At 41.8% G+C, this 12,894-nt stretch overlaps 2 protein-coding genes across 3 annotated transcripts; one reads left to right on the forward strand and one right to left on the reverse strand.

The window, feature by feature from the left end:
• Nucleotides 1-740: 740 nt before the first annotated feature.
• On the forward strand, nucleotides 741-6,567 carry LOC121530973 (cyclin-G1). Of its 2 annotated transcripts, XM_041836412.2 has the most exons (7): nucleotides 741-918; nucleotides 2,528-2,791; nucleotides 3,071-3,324; nucleotides 3,664-3,742; nucleotides 4,177-4,287; nucleotides 4,497-4,591; nucleotides 5,099-5,245. In XM_041836412.2, the coding sequence occupies exons 2-6, from the start codon at nucleotides 2,528-2,530 to the stop codon at nucleotides 4,566-4,568; spliced, it is 780 nt and encodes a 259-aa protein (XP_041692346.1). In that variant the 5' UTR covers nucleotides 741-918; the 3' UTR covers nucleotides 4,569-4,591; nucleotides 5,099-5,245. The 2 variants fall into 2 exon arrangements, with proteins under 2 accessions (XP_041692346.1, XP_041692338.1); XM_041836404.2 differs by lacking the exon at nucleotides 4,497-4,591 and having other exon boundaries at nucleotides 5,099-6,567.
• Nucleotides 6,568-7,250: 683 nt separating this feature from the next.
• On the reverse strand, nucleotides 7,251-12,577 carry LOC121536393 (nudC domain-containing protein 2). Its single transcript, XM_041843660.2, has 4 exons — nucleotides 12,135-12,577; nucleotides 8,347-8,395; nucleotides 7,986-8,137; nucleotides 7,251-7,767 (listed from the first exon to the last, which is right to left on the reverse strand). Exons 1-4 carry the CDS (start codon nucleotides 12,321-12,323, stop codon nucleotides 7,684-7,686), a joined length of 474 nt encoding a protein of 157 aa, XP_041699594.1. The 5' UTR covers nucleotides 12,324-12,577; the 3' UTR covers nucleotides 7,251-7,683.
• Nucleotides 12,578-12,894: the final 317 nt, after the last annotated feature.

Genomic DNA, 12,894 nt, shown 5'->3' on the forward strand with positions numbered 1-12,894 from the left:
CACCTCTCTTTGATCCAATGTTAATGGATACATTCTGACAGCTCTGAATTTTGGTTAGTTCCTCTCCTCATGTCTGTACAGGCTAATAGGGTGTCCGAGCGCGCCACTGCACTCTCTCCCCCTCGAGCCCCTGGCTTTCTAGACTGTTCCAGAGTCCAGACCAGTGACTCTATGGTCCAGACCGAGCTACCGGTTTACAGTTACCAAATAGCCTACTTTTTGAATAGTTGGTTTTACATTCATTGTGAAAATGTTACAGATTAAAGCCAATCTGCAAATGGTTGTTTGGACCTCTAAACGCACAATGGTTCATAAATAATTGACATGCATTAAATTTATGGAAACTCGATTTATAACAGTAGTTTGACACACAGCACAGGTATATATGCCTAATGATTCTAGAGATTCCAATTACATTGTGCAACCATAGACCGTGTGCAACAAACTGTTCAGCGTGTCCACAATATGGCACAATACATACCCTGGAGGTTGTACGGTGAGTTGTACACCTCTCTCTGCGTTCCAAGGTGCCGGGATCGTTCTTTCTCCAAGAAGGCCTGCCTCTACTCTCCGCAAGATAACATAACCCCACCCACTAATGTGAAGGGCGTGACTTTATTGCTGATTGATGGATTTGTATCGAATGAAAACTGAGAAGAAGGGAGTGTCGTTTCACCACTGACCAATTAGACCTTGCTATTTTTGGGTATAAGTCTGGACTAGTACTTAAAGCCGAAAAGCCCATTTCTTTCGCCTTTCGCCAAGGGTTAGGGGTGTGCTTAGGAGGGGAAATTAAGTTTGCTTAAAGCTTTCTTATTGAAAGTACATGCTGTAATCTTTTCCTGAAACTATTATCTTTAATCCGTTTGGACACTTTCCACTGCAACAACTAACACTCCTAATCATATCAAAGACAAGGTAAGAGCACTCATTTTCAGCATTATACCTCTTTCTCTTTGGCTTCCAGGCGCTAGTTACAATGTTAAATCATGTCGCTATGTAGCCATATTGTTTCAACGATATCCTACATGATCGTTTAGTTATTTTGCAGCCTTGACGGGCTACTGGTGTATTTTGAAATGGCCTGTTGTCCAGTTGCTGTGCCTTCAACTCATAAAAGCGCCTGTTTTATGAATAATCTGTTTTAGATGCAAATATAACACTAACATCAATTTATAATGTAGACCTGTGTTCTTTGGATCAGAAATATGTATACGTTTTTGTAGTATTAGTTGCGTTGAAGTTGCTACTCTCGGTGTTTCTGATCCTCCATTGGTTTCTATGGGCAGGAAACATGTCCTGACACAGCACGCAGACCTAGCGCTGTGGATGTAATGACGCACTGGCCTTGTGTTCACATCTCACACTAGTAAAGATCAGTCTTCTCTTTTAAACCGTACTGTTTTATTGTCCATTTGAACTGTATTGCTAATAGTTTACACCGAGATAATTATAACCTTTTTGGCAGGTGTATGTGGTAGACGACGTCGTTTTTGACATGTCCAGACATGTCCCAATGCCGTAGTAAGTTGCCACCCATACAGTAGGATTCAGACCAGTTCGATCCAGTTCATTAACAATTCAAGAGATCACGGTGACCAGGGAGCAGTAGTGAATAATGATAATATACTGTAATCATCTAGATCAGAGGAAGTGTAAACTTCAACATGGGTTATTAGCTAGAAAGGTAACTCCAAACACATTTTCGCTAAGAGCAGCTGGTTAAACAGAAGTTAGCTATGTGTTGGCAAAAAAAGCTAACCAGTAGCTGGCACAGGTAGCCTATTAGCGGGTGCTTTTTCAAAGCCTCTGTCAGATACTCCAGTGAGTGTAATTTGCTCAATATTAGGAGTTGATAAATAAAGTTGAAACCATTAGGAAGATATTCTCCTATTTTCTACTGTAGGTATAATTCCAAATTATTTTATTCTGTTGCTAGCAATATAAAAACAAAATAAAAAAATAAAAAAAGATGCCCATATTATTTTGAAATATATTTTGGTGGACCCCCTGCAATAGCCTAGCTCTGCTGATCCCCGGTTGAATACCCCTGATCTCGATCAATGGAGAAAGGAACAATCTTGTCTGTACTAGGGAAGAGTAGTAGGCTTGGGCAGTAACTTGTACAAAATATTAACACGTTTTCCAACGTACCAGTACCATTGTGACTCATACTGCCAAAACATCCCCAAACTAGTTTTAATTTCACCTCAAATAAAAGTAGGCTAGTCTACTCATGGTTCATCATCAAGTTGATATGAAATATTATTACTATCAATACTATCCCACTTCTTACACAAATGTAACGAAATGGTGACTATCCTAACTGTGGATAACGCTTGATATTAAAACTCTTGTTAATCAATTCCCTTGAATTAATAACGTACATTGTCTCCCTTTCTTCCATAGATGGTCATGGTGACAGTACTCATGAAGTTGATTTGAAACATTATATAATCAAATCCCATGAATTAATAATGTACTTTAATGATGGCCTACCTACATTATCTCCTCTCCCTCTCCATAGATGCTTCCCACAGTGACTGGACCAGGTGCTCTGCCCTTCGCCATGCAGTTGAAGGCTCTGACTGACCAGGAGTTCAGGTACCAGGCCAAGCTGAGCGGTCTGAGGATCATTGAGACGGCCCATGACAACGGCCTGAGGATGACCGCCCGGCTCAGGGAGTACGAGGTGAAGGACCTCCTGTCTCTGACCAGGTTCTTTGGCTTCAGCGCCGAGACCTTCTCCCTGGCCGTCAACCTGCTGGACCGCTTCCTCGCCGTCATGAAGGTAAGACCTGGACATCAGATGGGGTTTTGATTAGGAATTATTAAAATTAGTATTTTATTCATTTGGTTTTAGCTGAGTAAGCAATAGAGACAGGAAAACAAATTACCGTTACGAGGCACAAGGACTATAAAATCATACATCTAGGTCTATTCTGTAATATCAGAAGAATGTTGTACAGGCTCTTCACTGTGAAAATATACCAGAGATGACCCAAAAAATAAAATGAATGATAATCAAGAACTCTCATTTTTAACATAACCTTTTTAACCGTTATCCCAGATCCAGCCGAAGCACCTGTCATGTGTGGGCCTGTCCTGTTTCTACATCGCTGTGAAGACCTCGGAGGAGGAGAAGAACGTCCCCATGGCCAACGAGCTGATCCGGATCAGCCAGAACCGCTTCACCGTGTCCGACATGATGAGGATGGAGAAGATAATTCTGGAGAAGCTCTACTGGAAGGTCAAAGCCCCGACAGCCCTCCACTTCCTCAGACTGTTCTACAGCCGCATCCAGGACACACTTGAAGATGACTGGTACGATAACTGTAGATCTAGTAGACTGTAGCCTTGGGCTACATACCGTATATAACAGGGGTGTCAAACATACGGCACGCAGGCTGGATCTGGCAGGGGGGGGTCCATAACATGAGAAATAAGCTTTTTGTGTTTATGGAAAAATTCAGGAATCTTTTATTTCAGTTCATGAAACATGGGACCAACACTTTACAGGTTGCGTTTATATTTTTGTTCAGTGCATCTCTCGCTCTCATGTCCATTACATATGAACATCATCCTTTAGCTCTTATGCCTTTTTATAAAAGACTTGACAAACAACTTGAACAGACATTATTAAAACACATTTTCTCTCCATAGCAAGGAGATCCTGAACATTGAGAGATTAGAAGCACAGCTGAAAGCCTGCCATTGCTCTTTCACCTTCGCCAAAGTCAAGGTAAGATACTGTAGTTCTGTGTGTCAAAAACAAATGTGTTTTTTTGTTTAATTTAGAATCTCTCAATACTATGTGTCAAGGCAAACCAATTTTAACTTGACTATAAAATACAGGAGCAAGGGGTGTATGTAGGCTAGTTCATGTTGTGACATTGGATCTAGGCCTATTTTGGGCAGGGCACTTGGGAAAGGGGTGAGGATTGATGAGCTTTGAGTGTGTGGGTGAAAGACATACTCAAAATAGTTTCAAACCAACTAAAATGTATGTATACAAAGATCACTCTTAATATGTAGTTTTCATGCAAACTAAATCTCTCCACCCCCCCTCTGTCTCTACCCCCCCCTCTCTCTCTCTCTACCCCCTCTCTCTCGCTCTACCCCCTCTCTCTCTCTCTACCCCACTCTCTCGCTCTACCCTCTCTCTCCTCTCCACAGCCCTCTCTGCTTGCCCTGTCCTTGTTGACCCTGGAGCTTCAGGAGCAACATGACCACGAGCACATAGACAAGCTGTTCAACGCCTTCCAGTCTCTCCAGCAGCAACTCACTGTGAGTGTTTACTGTCCAGACTAGCCAGCTAGCCTGGTCTCAGATCTGTTTGTACTGTCTTGCTCCTATGTCGTCACACCAAACATTGGGAATAGGAGTTGGCAAGAGGGCATTAAACAGACCTGGGACTCAGGCTACCACCTAGTGTCATATCACTTCCCCAAACATGCCTGTTGTAACAGGATACTAACCAGGGTCTTGTTCATTAGGGCATACAACGGAAAACGTTTGAAATGTTTTGCAACGGAAAACGAGAGAAAAGATGCGCTCAAAGAAAATGAGTTTCTTATTGGACAAGTCCAAGGTAGTTCCTCCCCGTTTTGAGTTTTTTTCCCCCCTGTTTGGTGCCTAATGAACACAACCCAGCAATGGAAGGTGTTTTGACACAGTGGCTGCGTCCCAAATGGGCCAAATGGGGCCTGGTCAAAAGTAGTGCACTCACTACAGGGAATAAATTGCCATTTGAGACGCAGCCACTGTTAGCTATGAGGTGGAGCTTTTGCTCTGCTCTGTGTGTTGGAGCCCCAAGGCCTATTTCCCAACGGATGACCTAATGTTGAGGGTTCATTGAAAAATGTAGGCTAGTTGATTAATCAAGACGTTGAATTGAGTCTTTGGAATTGGGAACCCTCTCTGGATTATGTTTTTTAATGATGCAGTAAAGAAAGGGGGAAACAGACCAGCAGCACTAATGAACAAACACTCTCTGATTGGCAGATTTTAAAATATATGAATACTCTGATGGGCTGCCAATGCTGCATGATAATAGTTTGTTTTTCCTCACCCTGTTTCTCCGTGTGTGTTTCCTCAGGTCCGAGAAGGGGACCTGGTTATTGTGAGAGAGTTGGTTATGAAGTGTCTGATTGAGTATTCAACCACCAGGGTCTCCAAGCCCAACAGCCAGAGGCTTCGTTGGATCCTGTCTGGCAGAACGCAACGCACGTTGAAACACAGCTATTACAAGATCGCCCATATGCCCACAATCCCTGAGTCCGCCTACTGAACCCTGGGGGTGGGTGACCAATACAAAAGTAGGAGTACAGAAACAAAACGAGAAGTAGGCTACCACCTCTTCTCCCCTAAAAACATGTTTTGTTTTTCAGTTTCATGGCAAAATAGCAAAAAGACGACAACTTCCTGTACTCCACTGTTGCTACATGGTCACCCACCTCCATCACTAACCCATTGCCCTTACAGAACTGCATTATGGATGATGTAGTTCTTTAAGGGGAAAACCTGTAACAACTATCTTTCCCCCTTTCTCCTGGTTCTTCTGTTCTGTCATGGTACTTTTTGAATAAGCTTACTATTTATTAGCCTACATCCGCTTCATTGACTAAGGTGTGTCTGAAATGGCACCCTAATCCCTATATAGTGCACTACTTTTGACCAGAGCTGATTGCTCTTTATAGGGAATAGGGTGCCACTTAGAATTGAACCTAAGGGATTAATGCCCGGTCAAGAGTGGGTTTATCCGCTGCCATCTAGCGACGGTTAAATCCTTCCTGGTTGAAATGCTTGCGCGCGTGTATACAGTATGTTCTTATCTGAATCAGTACCAACATGAATACTCTGCATAGTATTCTATCGTGGTTGCTGGTTTTAAGCAATGAAGTATAGAACCACCTAGGTCCTCAGTCCACTATGTGGAAGAGGAGGGAGAAGGGTTTTGTGAAAATGCAAAAACAATGGAACCAAGAAATCGGACCCAAAACCCTTAACTTCCACCCTAGGTTGATGAACTGGCCTAAATGCACACTCCTCTACCCAAGGAACTTTTTTTTTCTTTTTAACTTTAGAAATAAATAAAAATGTGGTACTTGTGAGGGCGTTCGTTGAGGTTTCCTCAGTGATGTGATGAAACTAGCGATGGTCCTGCACACGTATTGGTTTTAGCTTGCAGGATAGCATGCTCTTTGAGCTGCAACTGGCTGTGGATGACATGGTATCCCACTAGGGTGCCATTACAGCCACTGTCTGATGTGACGTTGAATTCTTGATTTGTGGCAAAACCTTTAGCCTTTAGAAAACAACCACTCGCAATGAACTGATTTGTAAATGCACTCAAGTCACTTAGGTAAGCACAGTAGATATAGGAAATTAAGTTAGTTTGATTTCCATTTACTAGAGTATTTGACCATAGGCCCCACAATTGATCTGACAAATTAAGTAGTTAAGAATTTGAAGTTGATCTGAAATTTGAAAACTTTGCCTGAAAGTTGGAACTTCTCCTGTTTAACCCATGTTTGGACCTTTCAATAAAACGATATTGAAAAGCTGTTTGGTTGCACTGTCAAATGTTTTGAAACCACATCCATCAAGACCATTTTTCAACTATTTATTATAAATCCACACAAGATTTCCACACAAAGCTATTGAACTGAATTACGGCTATGCAGTCTGACAGGTTTGACAGAATTAAAAAAGCCCATCCTAAACACGTACAAAGAAAAGGCAGGGTGTGGGTTTGTACAGTTACGGCTTATAGTTTCAAATTATAACATATGGTTTCAGAACACATTGTCCATTCTTTGCCCAAAGGCAACTGATCGTCCTATGCTGAGTTCATAACCAAGTGGGAAGGTGGTAATTACCAGGTGTGAAGTTGAAAATACCAGTTGGATGCATTCATATGCTTTGAACATTTCAGATACACTAATTGCCAACAAGCTGCATCAGCCATAAACTAAAAGTTTAAAATGATCGGAGAGGTTGAGCGTAGAAGTTTTTCAGGAGAAAGAACAAAATGTAATTATTGTAAAATTGACTGTCCATAAAATGTAGATAGTGGGTATGGGCTGGAAGTAGAGGCCTAGGCGTTGTTGTTCACTAGTTTACTCCAAGTGGGGAAAGGGTGGCGGGGTTGGAAAGTAATAAAGGGGAATATATATTTTGAAAAGGATATGTGTGTGTATATATGTGTATATATAAAAAAAACATGGGGGATTGGAAGTGATGCAGACAATTACATTGATGGAAGTTACAATCTATCTGCAATATTAAGCTGATCTACCACTGAAAAAAAAATCTAAAATAAAAGTACAGATATCATGCTTGTAAACCAATTAGTGTTCAAAACCATATTTATAGATTGCTTTTTATAAATATTTTGTTGCTGAAAATGCTGTTAGAGGTCAGCGTGTGGGAGAAGTCGGAGCTCAGGGATGGTAAGTTTCCCACTAGTAATTACTAGTTGGAGGGGCATTCAAGCAGATTTTCCCCAGTCATATGTTGTAAATACCACCTTCCCACTTGGTTATGAACGCAGCATTTGTCCTTGTACAGTACAATCTCTTCACCCCTAGGCAGGCCTCAACCGTGTCCCATATGACAGAAGTCTCAGGCATACTGTACAGTGGGTGGGTCCTTGCTGTTTAACAACACTGTGATGTCACTTTACTTCCGCAAGCTGGAGAAGTCTGGCCCACCACCTGCAAAGTTCCCAGAGATCTCTGCTCCACTGAAGTCAAAGCCAGGGTTCTGTTGACAGAGTGGGAAGTGACACAGCAAAATTAATTTAACGTAGAGAAGTGAAAGCAGTACAGAAGAAGCAAGCCTGCGTGTTAAAATGCCTTCATCTATCCAGGTTCTTCAGATAATGTGGATGAAGAAAGAGGCTTGTTCTGGCTCTTCGTGTGACTGATACAGTATCATTCATCACCTCTATGGAAATGACTACTGGTATTGCCATGACTTACCTCTCTCTGGAACCTCTCCAGAGTTAGTTTCCTCTGCATCTGGTCCTGGAGCCAGGCATCAGCACAGTACTCTCCCTGTAGCAGAGAGGCCCAGCAGTTACCTGCCTCCCTGTTGGTCTTCATCAGCACGATACGGATCAGACACTTATCCTCTGGAACAGACGTGTGGAGGGGGAGAGTGATCGCTTAGGCTTTATTTTCAACCAATATCTGCTAATGGCTTATCCACTGGATGAGAAATGTGTAAGAGGGCAATGAACGAGTCCATCTTGTGAAAGACTGATTTATTATGCAAGGTTTACATTCAACCATAATGTGTTGATTGAATTAGAAGAGAGTGGATGACTTAGTAGAAACCCACCTAATGTCCACGTTCCTTCATCAGCAACAGTGGTGCCAAATAATTCACCCTGGAAGTACAAGAGAGGACTATAAGCAAATACAATATGCAATCCTTCAGATTCATACCTGAGTGCATACCTGCAACCAATCACAGCAAACAAACAGGTCATTAAAAATGGACCAATAAGCTCACAGTTCACAATCACATGACTACCAAAATTCACCTGAATCTAGCTACGCAGGTTTGCCAGAAAACCGGTTTTCAGGGATACAGTATTTCTCAACCTAACTTCCGTTTCCCCGGAAAAACGGATGTGGGAACTCCGCCCAGGCGCCTTTTAACGCCTGCTACGTTAGGTTAACCTGAATCAGAGAGCGAAGCACCTTCACCAAGACACCATTCTGTACTGTAAATAACTATGTACTAGCTACATATTTATCAGACCGTTTCTTTAAATAATGTGTACTTGGAGAATAAATGTAGTGGGAATGATGTGGTCCTCTGTAGCTCAGCTGGTAGAGCATGGCACTTGTAACGCCAAGGTAGTGGGTTCGATCCCCGGGACCACCCATACACAAAATTTATGCACGCATGACTTTAAGTCGCTTTGGATAAAAGCATCTGCTAAATGGCATATTATTATATTATTATTATATAATTATCTGGGAGTCACCTATGCAGGTAAAACTAGACAAGTTTTGGAAGGATGGCCTCGCGAGACTAAGGGATGGATTGAAATGTACAAATTTGGTTACCTGGAGGAAAATGGGGGAGAGTCATGCTTTTTCTATTTCTTACCAGGCTCTGTATGGTTGTGCTACAGATGTCACCCCTCATCTCTGATTCTCTGCTGGTTGCGCAATATCAAGTGTCTATAGGCTATTTAGTGTGGTGTCAATCACATGATCCATAGCCTATTTAGGCTATAGGCTACGAAGTGCATGCTGGGAGAAGCACAGAGCAAAGATAGCTGCTGGGACAGTGTAAATAAAACTAGGCTGCATTACACACGGCAATGGATATTACAACCCTGAGCCCTGGCCTGCTCTGCTCTTGCTGATAAAACTTTTCTTTTTTAAGTGTGCTGCCTAACCAATGGCTGTTCAGGAAAAGGCTTCTTCTGAAAATAATATTGCACGTGGACTAGCCTACAGTGCATTCAGAAAGTATTCAGACCCCTTGACTTTTTCCACATTTTGTTAAGTCACAGCCTTATTCTAATTTTTATTTTTTTATCCTCATCAATATACACACAATACCTCATAATGACAAAACAAAAACAGGTTTTTAGAAATGCCAGGTTTCCTCCAGACGTGATCCTTGGCATTCAGGCCAAATAGTTCAATCTTGGTTTCATCAGACCAGAGAATCTTGTTTCTCATGGTCTGAGAGTCCTTTAGGTGCCTTTTGGCAAACTCCATGTGGGCTGTCATGTGCCTTTTACTGAGGAGTGGCTTCTATCTGGCCACTCTACCATAAAGGCCTGATTGGTGGAGTGCTGCAGAGATGGTTGTCCTTCTGGACGGTTCTCCCATCTCCACAGAGGAACTCTGGAGCTCTGTCAGAGTGACCATTGGGTTCTTGGTCACCTCCCTGACCAATGCCCTTCTCCCCCGATTGCTCAGTTTGGCCAGGCGGCCAGCTCTAGGAAGAGTCTTGGTGGTTCCAAACTTCTTCCATTTAAGAATGATGGAGGCCACTGTGTTCTTGGGGACCTTCAATGCTGCAGATTTTTTGTTGTTGTACCCTTCCCCAGATCTGTGCCTCGACACAATCCTGTCTCGGAGCTCTACAGACAATTCCTTCGACCTCATGGCTTGGTCTTTGCTATGACATGCACTGTCAACTGTGGGACCTTACATAGACAGGTGTGTGCCTTTCCAAATCATGTCCAATCAATTGAATTTACCACAGGTGGACTTCAATGAAGTTGTAGAAACATCTCAAGGATGATCAATGGAAACAGGATGCACCTGAGCTCAATTTCGTGTCTCATAGCAAAGGGTCTGAACAGTTATGTAAATAAGGTATTTCTGTTTTTAATTTTTTATACATTTGCAAAAAAAATCTAAAAACCTGTTTTCCATTTGTCATTATGGAGTATTGATGACGAAAACAAATAATTTCATCAATTTTAGAATAAGGCTGTAACGTAACAAAATGTGGAAAAAGGGAAGGGGTCTGGATACTTTCTGTTCAGTTTGAGAAAGAGAGCGTGAGGAAGAGAAGGAGGACTGGAGGTCAACTTTGATAGCTTGCTACTACTATAACTGATTTGATTAAAAACAATATGTTTCTTGCCCCTGATGTATTTATCAGAGTTATTGACCTCACAATAAGACAGATTTGAGTAATTTACATTGTGGTGCTGAAACTTGAAGCAGCAGCTGTGGCACAATTAATCGGAAATGGACAGCTGGTGGTGCTGAAAGTAGACACATTCCAAATAAGCAGAATTCCTTTCAACGTCTTCATTTTAATTAGACTTTACTAACAACAAGAGGGCTTTGTGTTGGAGCCTATTTCTTCTTACCTGTTTGAAAGACGAAATTAGGCTATAGGCTGCTATATCCATAGATTTGTCTGCACTCTTTAAATAGCCTACCTCCATGTCAGTGAAGGGCTGTTAAGTTAAAACCAAAACTCGAATTGAGGGGGTATGCCATAGCCTACCTTTTATTAAAGAAAATGGCAAAAAAGCACAGGCTTAAGATTTAGAAGAAAATAAAACGGATCTGATTATATAAAGTGATCTACTGTTTACCAGCGCTTTGGTTCCGCGATGCTTTATTCTAGAAACAAGCTTTAAAATACCCGGGAAGACAATACTACGATACATATGGGGATATGGTTTCCTTTCTTTGACGTTTAGAGGATGCGCTACAACCTTCTTTAGCCGAGGAGACAAAAAATATACTTTGCTTGGGAAGTAATCCAATTGAAGCTATTAACTTCCGGTAAAATATAAGATGTTTAAACCCAGACAGCTTTTAGTGAAACACTTGTGACCTTCTCCCGTTGGGTTAAGCCATGGAAGAGTAGCCAGCAGTTAAAATTAAATGTTTCTGCGTTGGTAAGCCTACTATGTCTGGGGTGGAAAGGTAGGCCTAATTTTTGAAAGTACCATGCTCAGATTCCTAATGACGTCTCAGATTTAATTATTTGCAAACTGGGACAGTTTCGTTGCAAACAAGACACACTGGTTTGGCATTGGAGAAAGATTATAAAATGAACACATCTCTCTGCCCATTCTTAGCCTGTAATTTCGGTAATTTGTGTGGTATTAAAACATATTCTGCTAATATGTAAAATTACGTAGAATTGCATGACATTTTTTATGAAAAGCTATTTTTCCTCGGACCTGCAAACACGATGATAGATTCATGTAATGGTTTAACTATAAAGGAGATCTTTCTACCCCTACTCTTGTCCACGGTGGTCTGCGAACCCACAACCTTCTGGCCCGCAGCCCTGTGTGCTATCAACATTTCTGCGTTGCCATGTAATGCTTTCAGGATGAAGAACACTTTCTAAAACGGCATGTCTAAGGCTCTGGTCTGTCCAAGAAGTGAGGGTAAACGGTAGACATGTTCTCTGCTATCCACTTTGTTTTAATTATTATTTTGTGGAAAGGGGAGGGTCACTTGTTTTTTCAAACGTTCAGGGAGGGTTAAGGTTAAATATATTTTGCTGAAGGGAGGGCCATCCATTTTCATTCCAGAAAGGTCCGATTTTGTCCATGTTGCTAACCCTTATTAACGTTCACTCCCTACGTAACTCTGAAATGTGTTTGTTGTGATGCCTACCTTGAAGACGTGTTGTCCTTTGACGTGTAGTTCTATCTGTTTAGATCCCAGATTACATGTTACTTCTTTGCCAGACGTCCCATGGGGAACATTCACTTCAATAAATACCTCCTCCATGGTTTGGGACCAATTTCCCCATGGTGTTTTACACGGGATAACACCGCTTCTCTCCTCGAAGTGGACCGACATGCTGCTGGCTAGCGACCCTCTCACGCCTCCTGATCTGATGGTTAGCTAACCGGCTAACTAGCTAAATGTTATTTATTCTCTCAAACGATGATCAGATCCTAACTTGTACCGACCTAACGATATGGCACCATCCCAAAACATATACTTATATGAATAAGCTAGCTAGAAAATATGACAAAAGTTGTGTGGGATAGTGTTTACGCCAGTCAGTTAGTTCATCCAGAAACATAATGGGGTTACTTCCTCGCTGGTGGAGTTTCCGGTGTCTCAACCGCCAAATAGAACAGACAGCGCCACCTGCTGTTTAGACGCGCAATGCTCAAGGGGTCAAGAATCTTGATCTAAAGCTAAATCACAAATATCCTTGAAATTCCATCCGAGATTATACATTTTAACAACTGGAAGATTATAGCTCCCCGAAAATACAATAACACTTAAAATGTTTACATTTCCCCAGTTTTTCTGTAATCACTGTCTCTCTTCCTAACAAGTGCCCAAGTCTAAACATAGGTTGGATTTTCTGTGCTAATCTCCTAATTCGATTACTTCACAAATCCTTGTGTTTAAAATA

The sequence above is a fragment of the Coregonus clupeaformis genome, unplaced genomic scaffold (assembly GCF_020615455.1).
Source record: "Coregonus clupeaformis isolate EN_2021a unplaced genomic scaffold, ASM2061545v1 scaf0278, whole genome shotgun sequence".
In the NCBI taxonomy this organism is placed as follows: domain Eukaryota; kingdom Metazoa; phylum Chordata; class Actinopteri; order Salmoniformes; family Salmonidae; genus Coregonus; species Coregonus clupeaformis.